Source organism: Octopus bimaculoides, chromosome 10, assembly GCF_001194135.2.
Source record: "Octopus bimaculoides isolate UCB-OBI-ISO-001 chromosome 10, ASM119413v2, whole genome shotgun sequence".
Lineage (NCBI taxonomy): Eukaryota > Metazoa > Mollusca > Cephalopoda > Octopoda > Octopodidae > Octopus > Octopus bimaculoides.
In genome coordinates, this window is record NC_068990.1 from 32103190 (window position 1) to 32127566 (window position 24377).

Consider the following 24377-nt stretch of genomic DNA (forward strand, 5'->3'; position numbering starts at 1 on the left):
AGAAAGCCTCCAAAATTGAATAGAACAATGAAATTTAAATTGCTCTTTATTATTAGTATTTCAACTGTTATGGAGTATATATTTCAGAACCCATCCCAAAGATATATTTATATCAATTTCTAATTAAATCATTTAAGAATAAGTACACATATATGTGCAAAAGTGTATGGATTTATGAGTACAAAAGAATTCACACCACATTTTTTTTCTTTTAAAAAAACAGACTTTATTTTCATAAGGTGAAATGAGTATAATCAATATGATATATTACTGGTATCAATCTTGATCGGATGAAACAAAAATGAGTCGAAAATGATTTGAACTTCAAAAAGGGAAACATTGAATTAAATATTGTGAAGGACCTGCTTCATGTTCTTATCTTTTTGGGGAACAATGTTGGAAGGGAGTTAACTTTTAATCAGATTTTGGCATAACAAAGGATAAAGTTATTTATTTTTCTCACAGTAAATCTATTTAATTGCTTATTCATGATGATATTTATTAACAAAGTAATCAGCTCTGTTGACCTCTGTGTTATATTCATGTACATTAGCAGAATAAGTGAAGTGAAAGAGCAACAACACAGACTCAAAACTCTTCTACAGAATACTTCCTTTAAATCAGTAAGCTTATCATTGTTGTATATTTGGCTGCAATGAATGTTTTATCAGAACATCACACATCATTGTAACTAAATTGACATTAGGGTAAGCTCACATTTAAAAACATTCTTCTAGAAACTGGTTGGCCCATATTTTTTATGAAGTCAATAAATTTCTCCAGAATTAGAGAGAAAAGGCTTAACCATTTTAAGTATTGGAAAATGAATAAAACTTCAAAGATTGCTTAAATTTAATTTAATAACCAAATAATTTTTAGGACCTATCTTTTAATTTTTCAATTACTGATAAGCTTAATCCCTATATCTATAAACACATAAGATGCACATGGAGATAAGACATGCCATCTTTCTCTAGAATATATTTCATGGTAGGGGAAATTTATTTTCCAACAATATTTATTGAAAGGAATAAAAATAAATCTAAATTTTGGACCATGCTATTTAGTTGATGTTACTTTAGTCTATGATCACAAGTCATAATAAAGCAGAGTATCACATAATGTGAAATTCCGAACATCTTTTAATAAGCATTAAAGAGCATTTAGTGATGACATGTAAGAAATAATATATTTAGCCAATGTAACATATATCAAATTATCAAAGTTGAAAAAGATACTGGCCCATCAAAGAGATGAGGGTTTGTATTGCATAAGCAACAAAGGCACTTAACTCTCAATGATTCAGTCCGCTTAGCTGTAAATTATATCATAGGAATTAATCGCTGCAGTAACTTTATAATTGAAGAGTGTTCAGTTGGCTGACCATGCAAAGCTCAAATTCTCTTCTTGAAAGCAATGAAAAACTTCTCCTCATATATTTTCTTGCATCACTATATGAAAAAGACTTCAGTGAACCAGTGAGAAACTACTTATTTAAAGTTTTACAGTGAAGCAGACATTGACAGGGAGACATTCGAGGATGAAAACATCGTAAAAATTTTTGCTGAGACTCAGAAAATGAGACAGAATTAAGAGAACTTAAAAGAGACAATGTAGCTGCTTATTTTGTTTAGGATAGTCACATTTTTGTCTTTAAATTCTTTGAAGTCTGAATATCCTCCATAAAAAAAAAAAATTTAAAAAAAAACTGAGGCGGGAGTGGCTGTGTGGTAAGTAGCTTGCTTACCAACCACATGGTTCTGGGTTCAGTCCCACTGCGTGGCACCTTGGGCAAGTGTCTTCTACTATAGCCTCGGGCCGACCAAAGCCTTGTGAGTGGATTTGGTAGACGAAAACTGAAAGAAGCCCGTCGTATATATGTATATATATATATATATATATATATGTATGTGTGTGTATATGTCTGTGTTTGTCCCCCCAACATCGCTTGACAACCAATGCTGGTGTGTTTATGTCCCCGTAACTTAGCGGTTCGGCAAAAGAGACCGATAGAATAAGTACTAGGCTTCCAAAAGAATAAGTCCTGGGGTCAATTTGATCGACTATAGGCAGTGCTCCAGCATGGCCGCAGTCAAATGACTGAAACAAGTAAAAGAGTAAAAGAGTATTAAAAGAAACCTCCATTTGGCAATTTGTTTTAATTTTGACATTGAAATAATTTTCCCCTGAGATGAATCCACTGAATAGCTGAAGCAAAATTTAATTTTATAGACACTATTAAATATTCCAGATAAATAATTTTTAAATATGTTAAATTTCCGTTGTATAAGAATTTAAACAAAGATAGTTTTTCCATATTTTTACAATATATTTCAATACTATTACGTTTCTATATAAAAATCCTCCTAAATTCAGTTATCATTACGTTGGTTGTTTTGGTTTGATTCTCCAATATTCTTCTGTCATCATCTCACTTAGTCTTGACTTTGTTCGACTAAAAGCAAAAAGTTCTTCTTCTCCAGTAAATATACTAGACTGAGCCAAATCACTGTGCTGCATAAATACAAAAATAAATAAATATTGCTTAGATAGACGTGCAGTTTCAGAGATTTATAAGAAAAAATAATGGGATGTTATGATATTCCTCATTGTCCATAAAATATTATCAACACAAATAACAAAATTATTTTTCATTGAAGGCCTGTAGCCAATGGTAATTATTTTATCCAACTTGGGGAAATGAAAGGCAAAGTTCACCAAGCAGAACTTCAGCATAAAATATAGTAGTGTGAAAATGTTAGCATTAAAACAGTGTGAACTGTAAACATTGTATATCATGGATACTGTATATTGCAAACATGTTATTGATATGTTAATGTTGGCATATGCTTTCTGTGTTTGCACATGACTAGGTATATAGATATTGTAAGTTTCCTAAGCTTGGTCAAGGTGACCAAAATAGTGAAAAGGAATTGATACAAATGGGATTCATTGAAGGTATTATCATACATTCCAAAAACCAAAAATTTTGGAACAGCTGCAGTTGGGAAATGAAGAGGTATATATTGGTGGTGACTATAAGGTAAATATTAGTCACAAGATTTGTTCAGACTTTTATCCAATCCCACATGTTGAATCTACCTTTTGCTGTTAGCTTGGATGAAATTTTGGATGAAAAGGTACTTATGTACTCTTCTGAATTAAACATCTTCCTTTACAGTGAATTCCACTAGTCAGTATTGGAAAGATAAAATGTATTGGTCAGCCTAACAAGAACATACAATGTATTCATAAATCTAGCAAGGCTACATAATATACTCTTCCTATAAGGAAAATGTATTATAGGAAAGTCATTACAGCAAGCCTATATTATTGTGGCCAAAAAGAAAACAGATTACCTTTGCACATTAGAAATTATAAAACAGATAACAACTGAAAATAAAATAAAATTTTCTATGTATGAGCTGTTATATAGGCAGTGAGAAAATAGGAAGTTGTGATGTTAATACTTTTCTTCATGATGAATACTAATGAGAGTTGCAGCTGGATTAACTATCCAAGAAAGAACTGTCTGTATCCAACTAAGCTAAATCTCTGACAAAAAGTACCTCACTATTCACAGTCCATTTCACATAACTTTAAATAGATTAGCTTACAATATTGAGTTAAAATCTCACCAGGGTTGATTTTTGCCTACAATTAGCAATAATTCCAGAGTGATATTAATCTAATGTTTAGTTTAAAGATGAGAGCATATGGTTCAAGGAAGAGTGGCTGTTAACTCTTGCAGTTCAAGTGATAGCATGGTAGCTTCCTTGTCATATACCAAGGTCAACTCAATCAACTATAACTCTTTCCTACAAACGTGTGGCCTTATATCATTAGAATCATTTGTTATATTCTAAGAAATAGATGGATATAAAGATGTCTTTCAAATTTGTAATCAAAACTTTCAGAAAAGTGATGTTCTTATCAATTGTTGGCCTCACTGATTGAGAAAACATGTAATAGGAAGATAATGCCTGTTACAGAGATTATAGGTGAATTGGTACTGAAAAGCCAGAGTTTACCCATCTTCTCTGTGTTTCCTCTGTTAGTCTTTTAGTTCCTTACAAAGTGGAAGAAGCCTTCATCATCATCATCATCGTTTAACGTCCGCTTTCCATGCTAGCATGGGTTGGACGATTTGACTGAGGACTGGTGAAACCAGATGGCAACACCTGGCTCCAATCTGATTTGGCAGAGTTTCTACAGCTGGATGCCCTTCCTAACGCCAACCACTCAGAGAGTGTAGTGGGTGCTTTTACTTGTCACCCGCACGAAGGCCAGTCAGGCGGTGAAAAATTAAATACTGATTATACAAAGAAGTACAAAGATTTCTCCAAGAAGTCTTTGTGTTTCTTCAGAATTGTTCTCCATCACATGAGCTACTGACATTTTTCAAAATTCAAGACATACTCACCGAATGAATCCCTAGATCATCCATCAACATACTGTGATCTTGTTGGCATTTCACATTGAATTCTCCAATATAAAATATCAGGGATAGTTTCACTTCAGCTGCTATGATCAACTTCACCTGAAATTGTAGAAACAAAACAAAAAAGAATGTTTAATGCTGTAAGTTTGACACTTGTTACTAGTCATTCCCAACTTCAAGGAATAATGTTCAGATGTGATAAGCATAAGGCTAATTTCTTCAGAAGGTTGCACAATTTATTCAATCAAAACCTGTGCATTACTAGCATTAATCACACCTTAACTTTCATCCCCTTACCCAATCACTTCTCCTAACAACTCTTAAATTGTGCCCTCTTCTGTCTGTACCGCAATTTATACAGATCTTCTCAGCTTTCTTACTGCATTATAATCTCAAGTAAACCACTTCTCTCTCATCTTCGTGGCACCACCACTCTCTCTCATTTCCAATACTTTAAACTAAACCCTTCCCCCAGTTATTTTTTAATTCCAAGCTATATCTCCCCAGAATTTGTTTCTTAACCACATTTTTCTCACAACTTTGTATCAATTCAATGACAACATCAATAACATTAATGTAAACCATATGGTTCTGAGTTCAACCCCACTCAGAGACACCTTGGACAGGTGTTTTCAAATGTAGCCACAGGTTCATCAATTCCTTGTGAGAGGAATCTGAAAGACAGGAACTGTGTAGAAGCTTAAAGTACATAGCATTATCATTTTATACTTGATTTTCATTCTGGTATTTGATTGGCCAGAATGTAATCATTTGAGTTAGTTGTTATTCAAGGTTACTGCACTCCTACATGAGCCACATGACCACAACTCACTTATTTGTTTCAATTTTTAGTGCAGTTTCCATAGCCAGATGTTTTTCCTAACACCAATTACTTTACAGTGTATTGAATGCATTTTATCATTGAATCAGCACTAGATAGGCTGTCCCATTGCTTGGAAAGGCTAAAGAGACCAACTCTCCTCTTTATTGTTCCTCATCATTTACCAGAGTATATTTTATGTAGCACCAGCAACTAGGGAGATTGTCTTCATTTATTCAAGGCAAACATGACTGAAAGGTGAACAGAAGAGAGAGTATGAGTATGAATGATGGTGGTGGTCTGTTAACGATAGCAGAAGTATCAGTGGATGTATCAAGAAAGACAATTTCATTGGTATGGATATGTACTGGAAATAAATGATCAAGTTAGGTAAAAAAAAGTTATTGTTCAGCCGTGGGTCAGCTTCATTGAGCAAACTTATAATCGGAGATATCTCAGATTGGAGCAGTTTGCTTTTAAGATCACTTTGTCTAAAGTACACCTTCCCTCTTAAGATAATAGGGTGGGATTTGAATAGCATTCAGGCTCCTTGTTGACTTGTGTAAAAAAAATTTTTGGTGTTGATTGTAGGGTTCTTTGGCCTACTTCTACTTGTGGTAGAAGGCTTTTAAAGAAGTATGTATTATAAAATTGAGAGTGCTGTATCTCTTAGATGAAACAGGCAAGATGCATGAAAAATTGGCATGTGACAGACATGTTTAACATATTGTAGTAGGAGAAAGTAAATGTTAAATCCACAAAGAGAATGATTATGTTTAGATTCAACAAATATCTATTATAAAGAAGAAAAAGAAGTTAACTTACTTGGTTATCATATAACGTATCTATTAAGGTGACAAATCGCCGTGCTGCTGTCCTGTTGTTCAAGGACATGGCTGGAACATTACGCAAAATAATAACATCAAAATGTCGACATATCTCTAAGTAATCTATGGCGCCAAGAGCCTGAAACAACAATGGTATATTGATAAGAAAACAATTATTTTTTGACATTTATGCTTGTCTTAAGGAGGAAATTAAAATGAAAGAGCTAGAATCTGCTCAGAGATTCACTTAAATGCCAACTAACCCTTTATTTAATGTTGCTCTTTATCAGGATACTTTCCTTTCATTAGTCACTGAGTCTTGTATTTTAAAGGAAGCAGAAACCAATCATTATAATATTCATGCTTTTACCAGGGACATGAGCAGTGTTAGTAAAATAAAATATCTTCAATTGAAATTCTGTTGCCACATTCATCATCATCATCATTTAACATCCGTTGTCCATGCTGGCATGGGTTGGATGGTTTGACCAGGGCTGGTAAGCTGAGAGGCTGCATCAGACTCCAGTCTGATTTGGCATGATTTCTACAGCTGGATGCCCTTCCTAACACCAACCACTCCAAGAGTAATGGGTGCTTTTACCTGCCACCAGCATGGGTACCAGTTACGTGACACAGACATCAGCCACATTGCCTCTGTGTGGGCCAACGCTCGAATGATGCTTTTCGGGGTTGATAAATTATGTACCAGTTGCATATTGGGGTCGATCTAATTGACTGGAACCCCTCCCCCATAATTTTGGGCTTTGTGCCTAGAGTAGAAAAGTATACAGTTACCATTCACAAATAACAATACATTCTTCAGAATCACAACTAAACCCACACAACATGTAATTTACACAAAATCCATCCAAAAAAATAACAACACATTAATTACTATCTGACATTTTTAACACCAACAAATTACACAATTTGCATTCTACACAAATGTCAAACAATACAGTATACTCTACATAATCACTGTCAGAAATCAAAGCACTTAGCACAATACAAAATGCAGTCAACCCCCAACATGATAATGCAACTCACATAGCACATTTCACAATAAACACTAAAATAATATCAGAAACAACAAAACAAAGCTGATTGATATAGCATCTAAACACATTTCTCGCGAAACAATCCTATGTACATCTCAGGACAAGGGTGGACATTCAGAATGTAATGCTTACTTCACAACACATTGCTTTAAAGGAAGTGTCCAACAGCCGTCCACATGTGACAGGTAAATGGAGATTTCTTCCTAATATTTTGAGATTACGAGGTTCCACATCTGGAAATAAAATACAAAGGGAAATTTCTTTTAAATTTTAATGAAATGAATTTATTTAAAACATAATTTAACACATCATATCAATCATTATTTTGAACTAGTATCCTGTTCTTGATTATTATAAACACAATGTTTTTACTGCTATACTCTCTGGCTTTTTTTAGGTACCTGTTGTATTCAATAATATTCTCAGAATTTAGAACTAAAACTTTTATTAAACCTATGGGGGAAGACTGTTCTTATTCCATTGTTCATATCAAGGATATTCACCATATTAATTATTTCAGTACTTGTGAACATCATCATCATTTTACATAAACTTTTTGTGCTGTCATAGGTTGTATGGTTCAATAAGATCCAGTAGGTGGGAGGACCAAATCTTACTCCTGTATCTCAATTTTTAGTAGGTTCTACAGCTAGCTGCCCTTCTTAACATCAACCATTTTGCAGTGTACACTGAGTGCAGTTTATCATAGCACCAGCACTAGTGAGGTTGTCAGGCCCTTAGTAAGACTGAAAGAGTCCTCTCAAACCCTGCATTGTCTCTACTCCATTCACAAACCTCTTTATATTATGTACTTGGTTTTTTTTTTTTTTTTTTTTTTACAAACGGAATGAGAACAATTAATCTGTGAGATTTAATAAAGTGTTTGACTTCAAACTTCAAGAACAATACTGAATATGACAGGCAACACCTGAAGAAAGCTTGTAGTACATTGGCTGAAACATTGTGATTATAAAAACGAAGATGAGAACAATAATGATTCCTCACCTCAGAAATTCAGACAAATCATATCAAATGTTAATTTAGCAGATTGTATTAAATTATAAAGAAAATGATCATAATAAACTAGTTTCAAATTATAGAAAATTAAAAGATTGTTTGTAGAGATTACATGTATAATTAATAATATATCAGTTTAGCTTTATTTCCTGTATACCAACAGCAGAAATCTTCCAAGTTTGTAAGTGTTTAATAACTCAAAACTAATTTAATAGTAGTACATGGTTTGTGAGTAAAAGTTTAAAAATACATTAAGGCAGTGAAAGATTAACAAAAAGTTAAGCTGTATAATATTAATAAAATGTTAGGTGTGCTTAATGTGTTAAGGAAATGTACATCTATATTTCTGTGTTTTATAATGTCTGGTAGAAAGCTTCCACGCATATTTTTTCATTTATAGGAACAAAAGTGCACCTGATTATGGCAACTGTATAGAGGTGAAAAAAACCCAACAAAATCTGATAACATACATATTTTTATACTGGTGGTAAATGACATCGCCAAAAGATTTTTCATTCAACTTAAGTGTCGCGCGATTTGAAATAGCTGAAAGAGAGTGGATTCCATTCTATCGAGGCAAAACAAAGAGCTAATGGCTACTTAAAAGCTAAAGGAGAAAGAGAGAGAGAGTGAAATAAAACTATTGGCACATTAAAATAACTTGGCAATTTTAAAGTACATCGTCTGCTTGAAATGATACTGTCTTAGAACTTGAAAGTTAAAATTTTGTTATAGACATATCACTTGCTACAACCTGTCTTAGTCTAGCTAGTGACTAGATCATAAATGTGTTTAAATTAAACTGCATGTGATTACTCAAAGACTTACCAGATTTCTGAGATTCACACAAAGAACTGAACACTTCATCCACTTTTGTTTCACAATCAGCTTCTGTGGTTCTATAAAATCAAAAGAAATTTCTTTATAGTCATCAGCATTTCCTTACTTTTCCTTTTTACTTCTATTTAACTTCCAATTTTCCATAAGAGCAATTAGTTATGAAAACTTAAACTCCAGCATATCACTGAAGTAATTATTAACTACTTTTGAAGAATAGTTTCTACCATTAACTATACAATACAAAGTAGAAGTGGAACCTATATGTCAGCTAAATAGGTTGAAGCAATCTAAGTTCATGTGTTTACTGATGTATAAAATGCACTTTTTTTTTAATGATCCAAAAATTACCACATGTCTAATGTGGCCATATTTCAGAAGGGTGACTGAGCACCATAGACAAGAAAAATGGAAGTCCACTAGGTATAATAATTGTTACTAATAGTAAAACATTGAAAATAGCCAGATTATCATAGACTGTTAACACAAACTTATGAAAAATTGCCTACAGTGCATCATAGTTATGTGGTGAGTTCCTATCATCTCATTACACCCACTTCCTTAGCATACATAATCTACGTCTGATAAGTCTTACATTATTGAAAGACTCTGTTACCTTTAATAAACATTTTTTAGCTATCTAAATGAGAATTTCTCCCAGAAAAATGAAATGGAAGTTAAATTTTCATCTGCCTGTTAGCTATTACTAACAAGCAGATGACAACAAAATCATAGCTGTGGTGCACCACCTTGATGGTTGGTCACAGTTACACAAAATATCATAGCCAAAGAATAAGTTTTACAATCTGTATGACAATTCTCTTGATCAAAATATTAACAACTATACTCAGTTGATGTGAAAGAAAATAAAGTTGAAATACGGTACTCTTATAATGCAAATCACTTATGATTCATAATTCCATTCTTTATTCCATTGTAATGCCACTATATTGTATTTACATGCATAAAATCATATATTCCCTACTGCAACAAAATCACTTTAAAATATCATTAAATAAATGTATGATGAAGCATATTAAATTTGGTTGTTTTTCCACAAAATACACATGTAAAAAAGGGGTGTGTCATATGGATAAGGTGTGTTTTATATGCTGGTAAATACAGTGCATGCCTTGTCCATAAAGAAGTTACTAATCACAGCCCAACAGCCAATCTAGAGGATGAGGAGGATTTTTCCTCCCATTTATTTAATGTCACAGAAACTGGATATAAGTACTGGATTCTTGTGTTTCTAAAAAAAAAAAAAAGTTTAACTTTTTAGCTAGAGACCAAATGCAACACTTCCACAAGTTGATATGAACTCCCAACCCAGAAGTTGGAAGTACTCCACCATTTTATCTTTACATCTCCACTTGATCTTAAAAATTATATCAAAAGAACTTGATTTGTCAAGATGAATTTTAGGGTTATATTTACAAAAAACAAAAAAAAAGAGATTGATTTTTAGATAATGCACTTAGAGGAGGAAGGGAAGCACTCATAACCCTTTTTAGAGTTAATGGCACTTCTCTTCCTCTGTGACTAATGGAGGAAAGAAAGTGATCCTCAGACATAACACCCAGCCTGAACCTGCCCAGTGGATTCCACTAAAGGCACTCAAAGGTGTTCAACTAGGCAATGAATTTATTCTGTTCCCCAAGAACAAATTCTGTTTACCCAGTTTAACTCACAAGGTCTTAGTTGACCCATGGATGTGATAAAAGATACTTACCAAAGGTCTCATGGAGTGAACTCAAAACTGAAACCACATCTTAATTTAATAAAGGAAAATGAACAGAAAAACTCAACATTGGTATAAAATATTTACTTCAGTCTAAATCTCGTCACCATACTCTAGAGAATTGAATAAGATGATATTACGTACAAAAAATAAGTCTTCCCTTCGGTAATCAATTGTTTCATTCGGTAGTCTATACCTGAGTCCAGACACAATACATAACAAAAATCCTGTGAAAAACAAATGTTTAAAAGTGCCAAAAATTATGATGAATGGAACAATATTTGAAGTGTGATTTGTTGTATTAATTGTCAATATTTTGACACATGAGGACAGTAACATAGTACAAACAATAGAACAATGGCCTAAATGACATTTACACACAATCTTTTAAATAAAAATCTTGCTAATGTTAAAATTTTACTTGTCGTTCCATTAGGCATGTTAAATAAGTAACGGACACACATGAGGGTGGAAGTATATATGGTATTGTGAAAATGTAAGAAATCCATATTCTAACATATGAAGTTGGAAGAAATAAGGGATTAAATACCTTACAGTAGTCAATTTCAATTTACCCTTTCTGAGTTCAAATCCTATAAAATGCTTTCCAGTAATATATTCAGGTTGATTCAAATACAACTATATCGCTTCCCTTATAAAATTTAAGGCACTCTATTGTCTCTATCAACTTGCAATAATACTAATAACAATAATGCATGGCTTAATGGTTAGGGTAATTAGCTCAAATTGTATGGTCATGAATTCGAATCCCAGCAGTTTTTTTGTGTCCTTTAGCAATACACTTTATTTCATGTTGCTCAATCCACTCAGTTGGCAAAAATGAGTAGTACTAGTATTTCAAAGGGCCAGCCCTGTCACATTCTGTGTTGCATTGAATCTGCCTGAGAACTATGTTAAGGGTATGTGTATCTGTGGAGTGCCGAGCCATTTGCACGTTAATTTCACAAGTAAGTTGTTCCGTTGATCGGATCAACTGAAACCCCCAGTGTCATAACTGACAGAGTGCCAGTTAAGTTAACAATGAGATCAACAACAATAATTGGTTCACATTTTGGCACAAGGCCAGCAATTTTGAGGGGATGTGCTTAGTTGACATCATCAATTCTAGGACTTAAATGGTCCTTTATTTCATCAAGCTCAAATGGATGAAAGACAAAATTGACTTTGGTGGGATTTGAACTCAGAATGTAGTTGGCTAGAAGAAATACTGCATTTCTTCTGATGATCAAACAACTCTGCCAGAACATTAATAATCCTTTCTGCTAAAAGGTAAATTAACCTTGGTGCGATTAAGAACATAGTTGGGCAAAACTAAATACTGTAAAGTATTCAATAAAGTACTCATCATTACCTTCCTTAAAATAGAAGTGTAACCATTTATATCATATCAGGCATAATCCGAAGGAAGAATTTTTACATCTTTTTGAAAGTAAAATATGGAAAGATCAATTCTATGTTGTTTACCTTTAATATATCAATAAATGGTACAAAATTAGCTCGCTGAAGTCCATTTTTATAAAGATCTGTAAAAATAATGTCAAATAATGAGAAATATAGTAAAAATGATACATATTGAACATTATAGAGACAAACAGATGTGCGCGCATGCGCACACACAAAATATACACTATACAAAGAAAAGGAAAATTAAATATATTCAGTATTATGTATTTAATGAGGGCAGGTTTGTTCTTTCAACAGGATTGTCCTTTCAGGTGTCAATGCCACACAAAAATCACCTGTGCTGGTGCTGTGTAAACACACCCATGCCAGCACTGTGTAAATGCATCTATGCTGCTACTGCATAGATGCACCTATTCTGGTGGCGTGTAAAAAGCACCCAGCACACCCTGTCAAGTGGTTGGCGTTAGGAAGGGCATCCAGCCGTAGAAACCTTGCCACAACAGACAATTGGAGTCTGGACAACTCCCAACTGACTGGCTCCATGTCAAACCTTCCAACCCATGCCAGCATGGAAACTAGATGTTAAACAATGATGATGATTTGTTAAAATGTTCAGAAATGAACATCAAAAAGTGATGTAGGAAGAGTAAATTAATTCATAACATGTTGAAATTCTTTTCTATTCTAGGCACAAGATGTGAAATTTTGAAGGAGGGGGCCAGTTGATTAGATCAACCAACCTCGAAAGGATGAAAAGCAAAGTCAACCTCGGCAAAATTTGAACTCAGAACATAAAAACAGATGAAATAACATGTTGAAATTCTACAAATTAATTACAGTGTTACTTAGCAGTTCTAAATATTTGATGAGGAGAATTTTTCCAATATACAGGTTTCCAAAATTTTCTTAAAACTATAACACTGACAACCATCATAGTGTTGGTGATAAGGTATGAACCATCCACCTCTAATTAGTCATAAAACAGTTAGTCAAGCAACTGCCTGTCAACCTAGCAATTCAAATCCTAGTTTCGAATGGGTTCACATCATCCTTTATAATTAACCCTTTTGATATCAACCCACCTGAGACCACCTTTGGCTCTGTGGCATAAACATTTTGTTTTCAAGAGTTCTGAATTAAAATCTTCTGTCAGAACTCAGTGTTAAGTTATGATCCAAACACCAGTTAATAATGACTAAGTTATTTTACTAAATACTTCATTATTTTCAAAATTAATTGAGGTAAAGATAAAGTATGTCAACAAGAAATATGGTAGTAACAAAAATGTTAAACAAAAAAATATAGTAAAATAAATAAAATTGGGAGAAAATGTAAAACTCAGTTCCAATGCATTTGTTTTCTGACATACCGTCTGGATGTCGATTCGAAGTAGCAACTACAACAATTCCATTATTGAAAAGTTCAGTAAACAAACTCTTCAAGATCATAGCATCTGCAATATCAGTCACCTGAAATTGTTAAAAATGGTTTATTTAGTATTTTATGTAATGTAGTATTTTTTTTTTTTTTTTTCTTATTGGTCTTCCTTGAGAAATGAACTACATTCCTGGTCTTCATAGGCCTTCTGAAACAGGTGAGATTGATGCCATTAATGTTTTATTGAACAGCTGCGTTTTGAGGGAAACAAGAGAAACATATGTAACAAAAGAATTCCAAAGGGTTGATCTTCTTAGGATAGGCTGGATATAGTGGTTTGTGTAGAGCCTGGGGATGGTGATGCATAATTTGGGCAATGGTAAGACAGGAGGCAAGTGAGTCAAGAATACCTGAGAGGAGAGATGAGACTAGGAACAGAGGCCACAATAGTAGCAGTAGAAAAAGCTTTTCCATCATCTCAAATCTGTCTCCTTTAATGAACACCAGTACATCTTTTGTAAAGCCAAATCCTACTATTTTAGATAGGGACACATTAGATAATGTGCTTTTGAGTCCCCTGTACAAAGGAAAAACAGGATGAAAATGATCACAGGATGTTGGAATGCCGAGGACTGCTTATTTAGAGATGAGCTAGGTCTAAATGACAACAGTGTTTCAGCCAGTCCACTGGAGGGCTGAAACTTCCTTGCTTTCCATTTCAAGTAGATGATGAAATTAACGAAGGCTTGGCTGAAGAGGAAAGTATTTTTCCTCTGGTCTTTCAGTCATGTTCACTATACAGTTTTTTTCACCAGGGCCACCAAACAGGATAAAACTGGCTGCACTTCTTGGCCAAAGACAGCAAGTTGCTTCTAATGTTGGACATGGATACAGGCAAGGTTGGGTGGTTAAGAAGTTCACTTCACAATCTAAACTAAGTTTAATCCCACTACATAACATCTTGGGCAAATGTCTTTTCCATAATCTCAGGTTGACCCAAGTCTCTTTGAATGAATCTAGAAGGATGGAAACTGAGCAGAAGCCAGGTGGAAGGATTGCATCCGAAATTCAAGGATCCAACCATGTCAAATTGTTGTGCTGATTCAGCTTGGGACATGGGTTTGTGGATTTACTCAGTCAATTACTCATTAATTTATTGAGCTAGACATTCAGTCGATCAAACAACTGAATACTTGCTATTGAAGCTTCCAGCAGTTCACTGTAACATCACAAGTCACCAGTGATCAGACACTGATTACAAGCATGCAGAATGGTTCCATTGCTCTGCACACAACACAAATACACTGGACTGACAGTACTTCAATACTTGTAAGTTTATTCCAAACTGACAATGCTCTCTGTAGCACTAGCAGGGATTTCTGAAAGTTTTTTAAAGCCCTGGGCTGAATATCTTCTTCAGCAGGGAAGAGCTAATGCTTAATCCTTCCCTAAGAACATTGATGCTCTTACTCAATCAATAATCCTCTACAGCAGTGGTTCTCAACCATTTTTTTACCTATGGGTCCCTTTGATTCCTATTTTACTCTGGTAGACCTTAAAAGTCCCATTATATTTATATACTTAAATATTATAAGGAATGGTATCAGAAAATGTTGAAATATCTTAAGCGTTGTAGAATTATAATCAATTTATTGGATATAAATTTTAACAACAAAATATTATATGGACCCCTGAGGGGCATAAGGACTCCAGCTGAGAACTACTGCATTATCTGACTGGTAGAGAACTGTGAGCACTTGACAATATTCCTGATGCCAGGCACTCAATTTTAGTCCTTGGTAATGCAGGGCTACAGCACTATTCAAGAGATGATTTATGGAGGCACATACCTGACAAAGACAGCTTTAGTGCATCATCACCCATGGCACACGAAGTTTTTTGCGTTGGCAGTAGATGGACGTTCTGACCAGAAGAACGCATTGCTTCCACAAGAAGTGAAAAAGCAGATGGTGCAGGTCAAACGAAAACTAAGGCAGAGTATGGTAGTCAGAGAACAATAAAGAGCAACTAGTCTAAAGGTAATAATAATAATAATAATGAATATTAACACAATAAGATGTCTTACTTGAAATTCATCGAAACATAAAAGCCAGGTGTTGGAGCTGATTTCTTTTGCAACAGGAGGAATTGGGTCAAATGCTTCTGATTGATTTATATTCCTCTGTTTAGGCATCTCTTTCTTCACTTTATGAATTTCTGAAATAATCAGTCAATGCATGTATATCTGAACATGTAAATGGGAGAGATGTAAGTATATATTATATCACTGTTTTAATGTTAGCATGATAGTTCTTCCTTTTTTTGTTTTCACACTTATGATATTCTTATGTCATTAGAGCTGGAGGATGTCCTATGACCCCTTCAAGTCAACTTTCATGGTCAGCCCTCATTTTATAATATACATATTGTATTCACTCAAAATACACAATTGTACCCAATGCACTGGCTGAAGCAGTTCCTTTCTCAATATACACAAGTTTAAATTCTTCACACTTCAAACATGTTAAATATTGTCAGAGTTGCTTCAACCAACTATGAACTGTGAAAAGAGCAGCATGGTGACTATTTGGATGTTATTTATGTTTTCTTTTTTTTGGGGTTTACTTTTACTGGTTTCATTTGTTGAACTGTGGTCATACCGGGGCATTGCCTTAAAGGTTTAGTTAATCAAATTAACTTCCAGTACTTATTTCAGTCTGTTACTTATTATCTCTATTTCTCAAAGAGCTAAGTTCCTTTTTATGGAAAGTGTTGCAACTTGATGCACCATTTTACATGTGTATACACACATAAGTATATGAGAGGTTTCTTCAGTCTCCATCTATTAAATTTCACTCACAAAGTTTTAGTCAATCTAAGGCTTTAGTGAAAGTCATTTACCCAAGGTAACACACAGTGGGTTTGGATCCAGGTTGTAAAGTCAACATCTCAATAACATTGCTATACATACACTTATCTAAAGAAATACAGATCACAACTGACAATAATACTGACACAGGAGAGGAGAACAGAATTAAGTGACATTGATACTTTTCTGACAGACATTAATTACTGGAGAATGTGAGGTAAATTGAAGTCAGGGTGGCAAGCCTGATTTACTTAGAGAATTGAGTGCATTAATTATATAACTAATATTTATTTTATCAACTTCAAAAGGATGAGAGGCAAAGTCAACTTTAGCTAAGTTTGAACTCAGGATATTAAAAAGCAAACTAAATACAATAATATATTAGTCCAATATTCTACTTTTTCTGACAATTCTCCATCCTTGATGATATTTGTTTATTTTAGATGGATTATAAAGGACCTACATTTTAAAAGAAGAAGCACAAGATAAAATAGCCATACTTTTCCCAAAGACATCAGCAACATAATATCTTACTGCTGACATAAACAAGAAAACCATAAAAATTGACATACTTTTATGGACATCAAGCATGAATTCATGAAAGTGTACCCGGAGTTTCTTCTCAATCACACAGTTATTGTGGAAGAGATCCATCAACATGGTCTTACCACAGCCTAAAGAATAAAAAGAGTGAAATGTACATTATCATTTATTTTTTAACAAGAAGAACTGAAATGAGAAAAAAAAAATCCCAGGTCCTGACTGAGCAGTCTGAGATAAACAGTATTCCAGCTATGAGCACATACTATCCTTTTTGTCAAGCACAGTGCATCCAGAACTAAAAATTATTCTCTGTAAAAACAGGTTTTTTTTAAAGGCAGAAGGGTGTAATGTGAAAGAGATTTGACTGCTAATTCTAGTAAGTTGAGTAATGATGAAAAGGTTACCATACTGACCTGTGTTTAATCTGTTGATGCAACAAGTAAAGAAGGCAAAATTGTACAACAGAAATGCAGGCTCTAAACTTACAACTATCAATTATCATTTTAGAAGACTCTTGACTGCAGCTAACACAACAGTCCATTTAAAAGAAATCATCATTGAAGTAAAAAGTAACACGAAAAACAAATAAAAAAAAAAAATTCGCACCAACCTACCAACATCTCCATATAAATAAATGCCTCTGGGTGCTTTTTGGTCATTTTTTAATTTTAATATCTGCAACAAGAATTTGAAAACATATTGAAGATTTGCAAAACCGATTAGAGAAAATATCTGAAATATCAAACAAAGAATGAAGTCTCTTTTAAAGTGAGAATAAAGGAAATTAAGTTGAGCAACAGCTAAGACTGATTAAATTATTAAGTTCATCTTTTTAATTTGAATTATTACAGAAATTTTCCTTGGTAGAAAATCACTAATCTACTGTAGATAACTTCTGTCAGTGAAGATTAAACTCACTATCACAGCAGCTACATACAGTTATGAACCAATCTGCTCTGTTTTCCATCCTACATACAGCAACCAAGTGGGATTCTTGAGAGCCAAGAGTATGGAGTATATTGCAGTACTGTTGACATCAGAGCTAGCTGTCAGTACCATATCAATTCAACTATCCATGTACTTATCCTTTGAAATACCTTTAAAAAAGATAGAGGTGATAGAAATGGTATCTTATCTAAATAAAATAAGACAAGCAGGGCAATGCATCAGTTGTCAAGAGAGCACAATCCAATATCTCTGATACCTTATCATAAGCTCAATAATCCAGTAATGCTGCGTCTTGTCCTGATTGTGGGGCTCTGGTTCAGGAGTTCCAGGGTTTTGATGAATGTGGAACCACCTCTTAGCCACTATTGTTCCCAGATCTACTCTGACCCAAAGTAGTACCACCTGTCAGGGTCTCAGCTATGGGTTAATAAGCATATCAGAGCTTGCCTACCTATGCATGTAAAGACTGGATCTGGCAGACTGAGCAGAAGAAACCTTCAAGTTTCAACAGAAAAGTAGGCAGCTGCCACAATGCATTGTGAAGTGCAGAGAATAAGATGAGGCTAGTAAGACATCTTGGTCATCCACTACATCCATTTCCATCCCCAGTTGTCTTAACCTGGTCTTGCCACTGGATTGAAGATGGTTACAGATGAGAGAGTGAGGGTGATGGTATGCAACACTTATTCACTTTAAACAAAGTTATGCAAGTCATCAGTTATCTTTAAAGACAACTAGATGGGCCTTCTTGCTCTGATAGATGAACATGAATACTATGTCATACATACCGAAGCTATTATATGAATGAATACACTATAACTGAAAAGATTAATTAGACTAAGATAATGACAAATTGAGTGCAGACATGGCTGGGTGGCTAAAAATTTAACTGCACAACTACGTTTTCAGGTTCAACCTCACTGCTATGCAACATCTTGGGCCATCTTTTATCATAACCTCAGGTTGACCTGAACCATTACAAGTGATATCTGAAAGATGGAAACTGTGTGGAAGCCTGTTGGAAGGACTATTTTTGTTTTATAGGTGCTCAATTTAACATCAATACTTGAACCTTGGATGCTTTTAGCAGAATCCACTCTGTTGCAACCATTCAGACTAAGTTTCCAGTCTGAGGATAACTCCCTCCTATCAGTTGCAGAGGCCACGAAAAAGACTACGGGTGCTACTCTTCTGCCTCTCATTAGGCCATAAAAAATGTATTTAATAGGAAAGATTGTTACCTTTTGAAACCAAGTAGAAGTCACTGGCTTGTAGTCTTTTAAGTGGTCATGCAGTGATTGTAAGTTTCCAATAACGCTAATTTGGTGATCATCAGCTTTCAATTGTCCATATTTGCATCGATCATAGTAGGTATCCAGTAAAGGTGAGTTCTGTTTAGTGGAATTACATCTTGTCAGACAGTAGAAAACTTTCTTTGCTAAGATAAAATGATACAGAAAGATAAGTATATATAAGTACATAATACTAGGTATGGATATCACTAGAAGAGCGGAAATACATGCATAGAGTAGATATTATCATTATTATTATTATTATTATTATTATTGAGTGAGAGAGCTACACATGCCATTAAAGTGATGCTGGTGTACAAATATATGAAGCCCAATATACCCATTATGACTACATGTCTGATAAAAATACACTAGGCTCATGTATCACAACTATATGTGCACAACATGATGTCATATCAAGATAAACAGAGAATGACCTTGCAGGAGGGGCCCAGTGAGAATTTTCTTCAAGTCAAGTAGCTCATCTTGCTCAAAAGGTACCTGAATAAGGGTCATTTGAGGATGATGAAAGAAACATCACTGTTTCCAGAGGTGAGTTATTCAAACCCCAAAGAATTCCTCTCAACACATAGCTATAATGATCCCCAACTATTCTTGCTCATGATCTGAGATGCATATATCATCAGCCAAATAAGGGACATACTAAATGGTTAAGATCAAGCAACTGACAAGCAAATTTGCAATATTGAACAGACATTATTACTACCATTTTTCTCCCAAAAAATTGAAAGTGCAGCTCCTCTCAATGAATGACCAGTTTTATTCCTGTTGGGAATCTTTCTCTCCTTGTCTGAGTGTGTGTGTGTATATATATATATATATATATATATATATATATATATATATATATATATATATAGATAGATAGATAGATAGATAGAGGGATATATGGATAGATAGATTTACAGAAAGTTAATTATATGGCCGAGCATAGTGACCAATGGTTTCACATCCATAAAGCGCTCAGCCTTATAGACGACTTATCAGACACCAGTTATATGTCTGCAGCCACTGGAGTCTGACGGGTCGTTAATAAGGCTAAGCGCTTTATGGATGCGAAACCATTGGTCACTCTATGACCAGACATACAACTTTAATACATCACTGCTCTAACGTTTAGAGTCATCATCTTCATCATTGTGCTTCTTTTTCAGATATATGATCCACTGACGTTCTATATATACATATAATAATTTAAGTACCAAACTTTAAGAAAAAATAAATACTGGAGTTGATTTGTTTGGCTGAAATTCTTCGAGCCAATGCCCCAGCAGGGCCATAGTCTAATGACGCATAAAAGATAAAATGAATTATTTGGGAAGTTCATTCGTAATAACGATATAGTTTATCCTCTTTCCTACCTAGGAGATTACACGTGGCCAAGTTGCAAGGATGCCGGTGCCCTCCTTCTTGGCTGAAGTAAACATAAATCGACCCAACTTGGTTACGAATTGATGTTTTTATTTACTTTCTTTCTTTCTTCGCTCATGTTTGTGTTTTCTTCGGTTTGGGATTTGTATTTTAATGTGGTTTTGTATCACTTATGTATTATATCCATACGTGTTATATATGTAATAACATTAATCCAATATATATTATAAACTCGGGTATTAATTTGATCAACTTGCAATGTCGAGATCAAATCCAACCATTAATTAATACCAGGTATATTCCGTTGTTGAATCACAATATACACAGAAAATCTTTCAGAAATTTTTTTTCCCATTCCAACACCTTGTTGAAACCAATTGTATTTACATGTCACTATATTCAGGTACAACGTAAACTTAAACAATGCGTCATGTACTGGTAATATACAAAGGTTCGAGTATTTTGTCCATTCCTTATTCATACAAAGTCGAAATGAAAAGACCTTGTACATCACTATTACGTAACTTTTTAAAGAAATACAACAGAAATAATAATAATAGTACTAGTAGTAATAAAGCAGACGTAGTAGTAGTAGTAATAATAAAAATAACAATCCTTTCTACTAGGGCACAAAGCCTGTAATTTGAAGGGAGGGGCAAGTCAATTACATCGCTCCAGTGCTCGACTGGTACTTATTTCATCGATCCCGATAGAATGAACGGAAAAGTCTTATTAACAATAATAAAATCGTAAATACAACCGACAAATCAACAAGCAATTTAAAGTAAACAAGAAATGATTACTAACAATTTTATCAGTGAAGTCCGAACCTAGGAAAGAAAATAAATTAGATAACTTCCAAGATGCTTGTGTCAACTGATAAATACAGAAAAGGAAAGATCAATCTACCTTGTGGCGTGAGTACCACACCTATGTGAGGTCTCCGAAAAAGAGTCCAATACAAGTGATGGATCGGTGACATGGTCATTCGGAGACTTTGTCCGACGAGGTTATCATGTCATTCAAATGAAGGGCGCCATAAGTCATTCTGTGTTGGTGCACAACAAGGGGAAACAACTCTGGATGGAAGCTGTATCAGCTTTCCTGCTGCTGCTGCCGCCGCTGCCATGGACAGTCGGATGTTCCGTATCAAAGGATGGTTATGTTGATATTTGAGTACCAGAGTCGTCGATAATCATGGCAGTTGTTTTGTTAAACTTTGGTGATAACTATAACATTTTGGTTTATATGTATGAATATTCGATTTTTCTAATTAACGGCATCATTGAAAAATGCACATGATGAAAGTTGCTGGGGGTATGAAGAGGTACATAAAAATACCAAAATAACAGGAAATAAGAAAATTGTATTTATCACTCCCCAAATTTTATATAGGTCTCATTACTTTTAATATGTACTATATATTGTAATCAGTGTAGTTCCCAAATGCTCTTCTTAATTTCACAAATGTTGTACATGTATGCATTCAAAACAACCAAAATATATGCATATTTACATATGGGTACATGATCTTAAAAACAGGTTACATACATTTTCTAAAGGCTTCCAAGGAACAGCAAGTTTAGTTTATGCAAAAGTTGCACGTTTACAACATATGTGCACATTCTGTGCAAAAGCTACATATGCACGTAATAAGCATGCATTATTCACATTCACTGTGAAAGTTCCTAAAGAACTATATGTCTTATATAGACTTCAGAAGACAGTAACACACCTTGGCCTTCTGAATTTGCAATCTAGTTTCAAATTATTTGTTTTTGTTCTGTTTAAACAAAGAAATACATGCATACTGTGTAATAAGGAAATAGGCTAAATTTGAATACCTGATACTTCTCAGTAAGGTGAATATAAAAGATGATAGAGGAATATAGAAGAATATATGAAGTAGAGTAATTAATAGTGGAATAAGGGATATATACAAATGCATACATTGTATTAAATATATATTGATGACACATAGCATAATATATACAGTCTATTGGAGTATTTCAACTGATCAATATGTAATCTCTGTATTGTTCTTTTCCATGCCCTGAAGATTTTCTACTCAAGATATTTTGAAATGCAAACTTATATATTTATATGTGTTTTGTTATTTAAATTGGATGTGAAATGAAACAATTGTAGGTAACAATATTAATTTATACCCATTGGATCTCTCCATTTTCAAACTTAATATATATATATATATATATATATATATATATATATATATATATATGTATATGTGTATGTGTGTTGATTAGATTTACCAATGAGAAATGGGAGAAAATTAATTTCATCATCAGGATGTATGAACATAAAAATGTTAGTTGAGCATGATGAACCAAAGAAAGTGGCAGAATGAACTTTCAAATACAAAAACAATCAGAAACAACTCCAGCTGAGGCTAAATAATTTGAGCTTGTGTCAAATGATTTAGAAAGTAACTCATATAAAGTGGAACAAATTCAACAGCTTCAATTGGTTTAGTGTTACTTATAAAAATAAATATATATACAAAAACATGTAGTGTATTATATATACATATATATTGCTGATTATAATGATATGTGAAAATATTTGGCTAAGCAAGAAGAGGTGTACTTTGTGAGAAAGATTTACTGAGGTCACACTGCCTCAAAATTGAAATTTCAAAGGTCTTTCAACATCTCAACATCAGTTAAAAAATTTACAAATAGGAAGACTTAATAGATGCAATTGAGATGGCATTAAATTAAAATTGTCGTCAGTGTATCATACAAAATTAGTAGGCATGATACAGAGGAATCATCTGAAATAAGCTCTCTTCATTGATTTCTTGTGTTAAAAACAATATATATTTTTGTGATAGGGGATGCTTAGCAAAACTGATTTCCCATAAAGGAATTGCTTCAGATGCCTGAAAACAACTAGATGGAAGACATGACCAATTTATTGCATATAATACTTGATGAAACAAGCTTCCTTATTGAGACAACCTGTTCATTCAGCACCTCTGTGCTGTGATGAAAGAGTTTCAACTAGTACAGGCATAGGAATAGTTGTTTAGTAAGAAGTCTACTTCTCAACCACATGGTTTTGGGTTCAGTGCCACTGCATGGCGCCTTGGGCAAGTGCCTTCAAATATAGCCCTGGGTCAACCAAAGCCTTGTGAGTGGATTTGGTTGACGGAAACTGAAAGAAGTCTGTCGAGTGCGTGTGTGTATTACTGTCTTGCATGATAGTTGTAAGCAAGTGTCACCATCATGCAAATGGTGCCCTTCATTTCCAATCTTCTTAGATGTCTGGTCATGGGGAAGCAGGTGAAGGCAGGTGATAGGATGGGCATCTGGCCATAAAAAAAAACTATCTTAGCATATATCATCTGACACATGTGAGTATGAAAAAGTGGACATTAAATACTAATGATTTGTTTTGGTGACACCAGTGTCTCAGGTGTACATAGCAAGGATGTGATGATGAAAGCTTGGTGGAAATTTCCAAATCCTCGCTTGACTAGACTTGTTTCTGAAGTATCAAGTATCCCAAATTCAATTGCACAGTCCTCAAGTTGATCTTGCAATCCATATATAGTGTTAGAAGCCGCACATGACTTACCTGGAACAGGTATAAACATCATCTTAGTTTTTTTCAACTTTACTGCAATGACAAATGACCGAGACCTTTGGCAATATGCCATGCTTGAGAAGACCCATCAAGCCAAGTGAAATTGTAGCTGTGACAGATACTGGTGTCACACAACTGGTACCTATGCCAGTGGCACGTAAAAGCACCTATTACACTCTTT

The 24377-nt window shown here is 34.2% G+C and overlaps 1 protein-coding gene across 3 annotated transcripts; it reads right to left on the minus strand.

Annotated features, from left to right (window-relative positions):
- Positions 1–206: 206 nt before the first annotated feature.
- LOC106874543 (AFG1-like ATPase) lies at positions 207–21672 on the minus strand. Of its 3 annotated transcripts, none has more exons than XM_014922313.2 (13): positions 21497–21672; positions 19145–19341; positions 17566–17630; positions 16985–17086; positions 15630–15760; positions 13536–13635; positions 12227–12285; positions 10886–10968; positions 8992–9062; positions 7279–7379; positions 6087–6227; positions 4424–4540; positions 207–2514 (listed from the first exon to the last, which is right to left on the minus strand). In XM_014922313.2, the coding sequence occupies exons 3-13, from the start codon at positions 17612–17614 to the stop codon at positions 2383–2385; spliced, it is 1086 nt and encodes a 361-aa protein (XP_014777799.1). In that variant the 5' UTR covers positions 17615–17630; positions 19145–19341; positions 21497–21672; the 3' UTR covers positions 207–2382. The 3 variants fall into 3 exon arrangements, with proteins under 3 accessions (XP_014777799.1, XP_014777798.1, XP_052827077.1); XM_014922312.2 differs by having other exon boundaries at positions 17570–17630; positions 21497–21671; XM_052971117.1 differs by lacking the exon at positions 17566–17630 and having other exon boundaries at positions 21497–21671.
- Between the last annotated feature and the right edge of the window lie 2705 nt (positions 21673–24377).

What these genes read in the sequence shown, in the direction of transcription:
- LOC106874543 (XM_014922312.2), bottom strand. Translation starts at nt 21,575, where the DNA reads ATGACCATGTCACCGATCCATCACTTGTATTGGACTCTTTTTCGGAGA. An exon ending in CATTTATTGATATATTAAAG is followed by an intron (nt 10,969 to 12,226) that starts GTAAACAACATA and finishes TGTTTTTCACAG; the next exon opens with GATTTTTGTTATGTATTGTG. An exon ending in ATACGTTATATGATAACCAA is followed by an intron (nt 4,541 to 6,086) that starts GTAAGTTAACTT and finishes CTACAATTTCAG; the next exon opens with GTGAAGTTGATCATAGCAGC.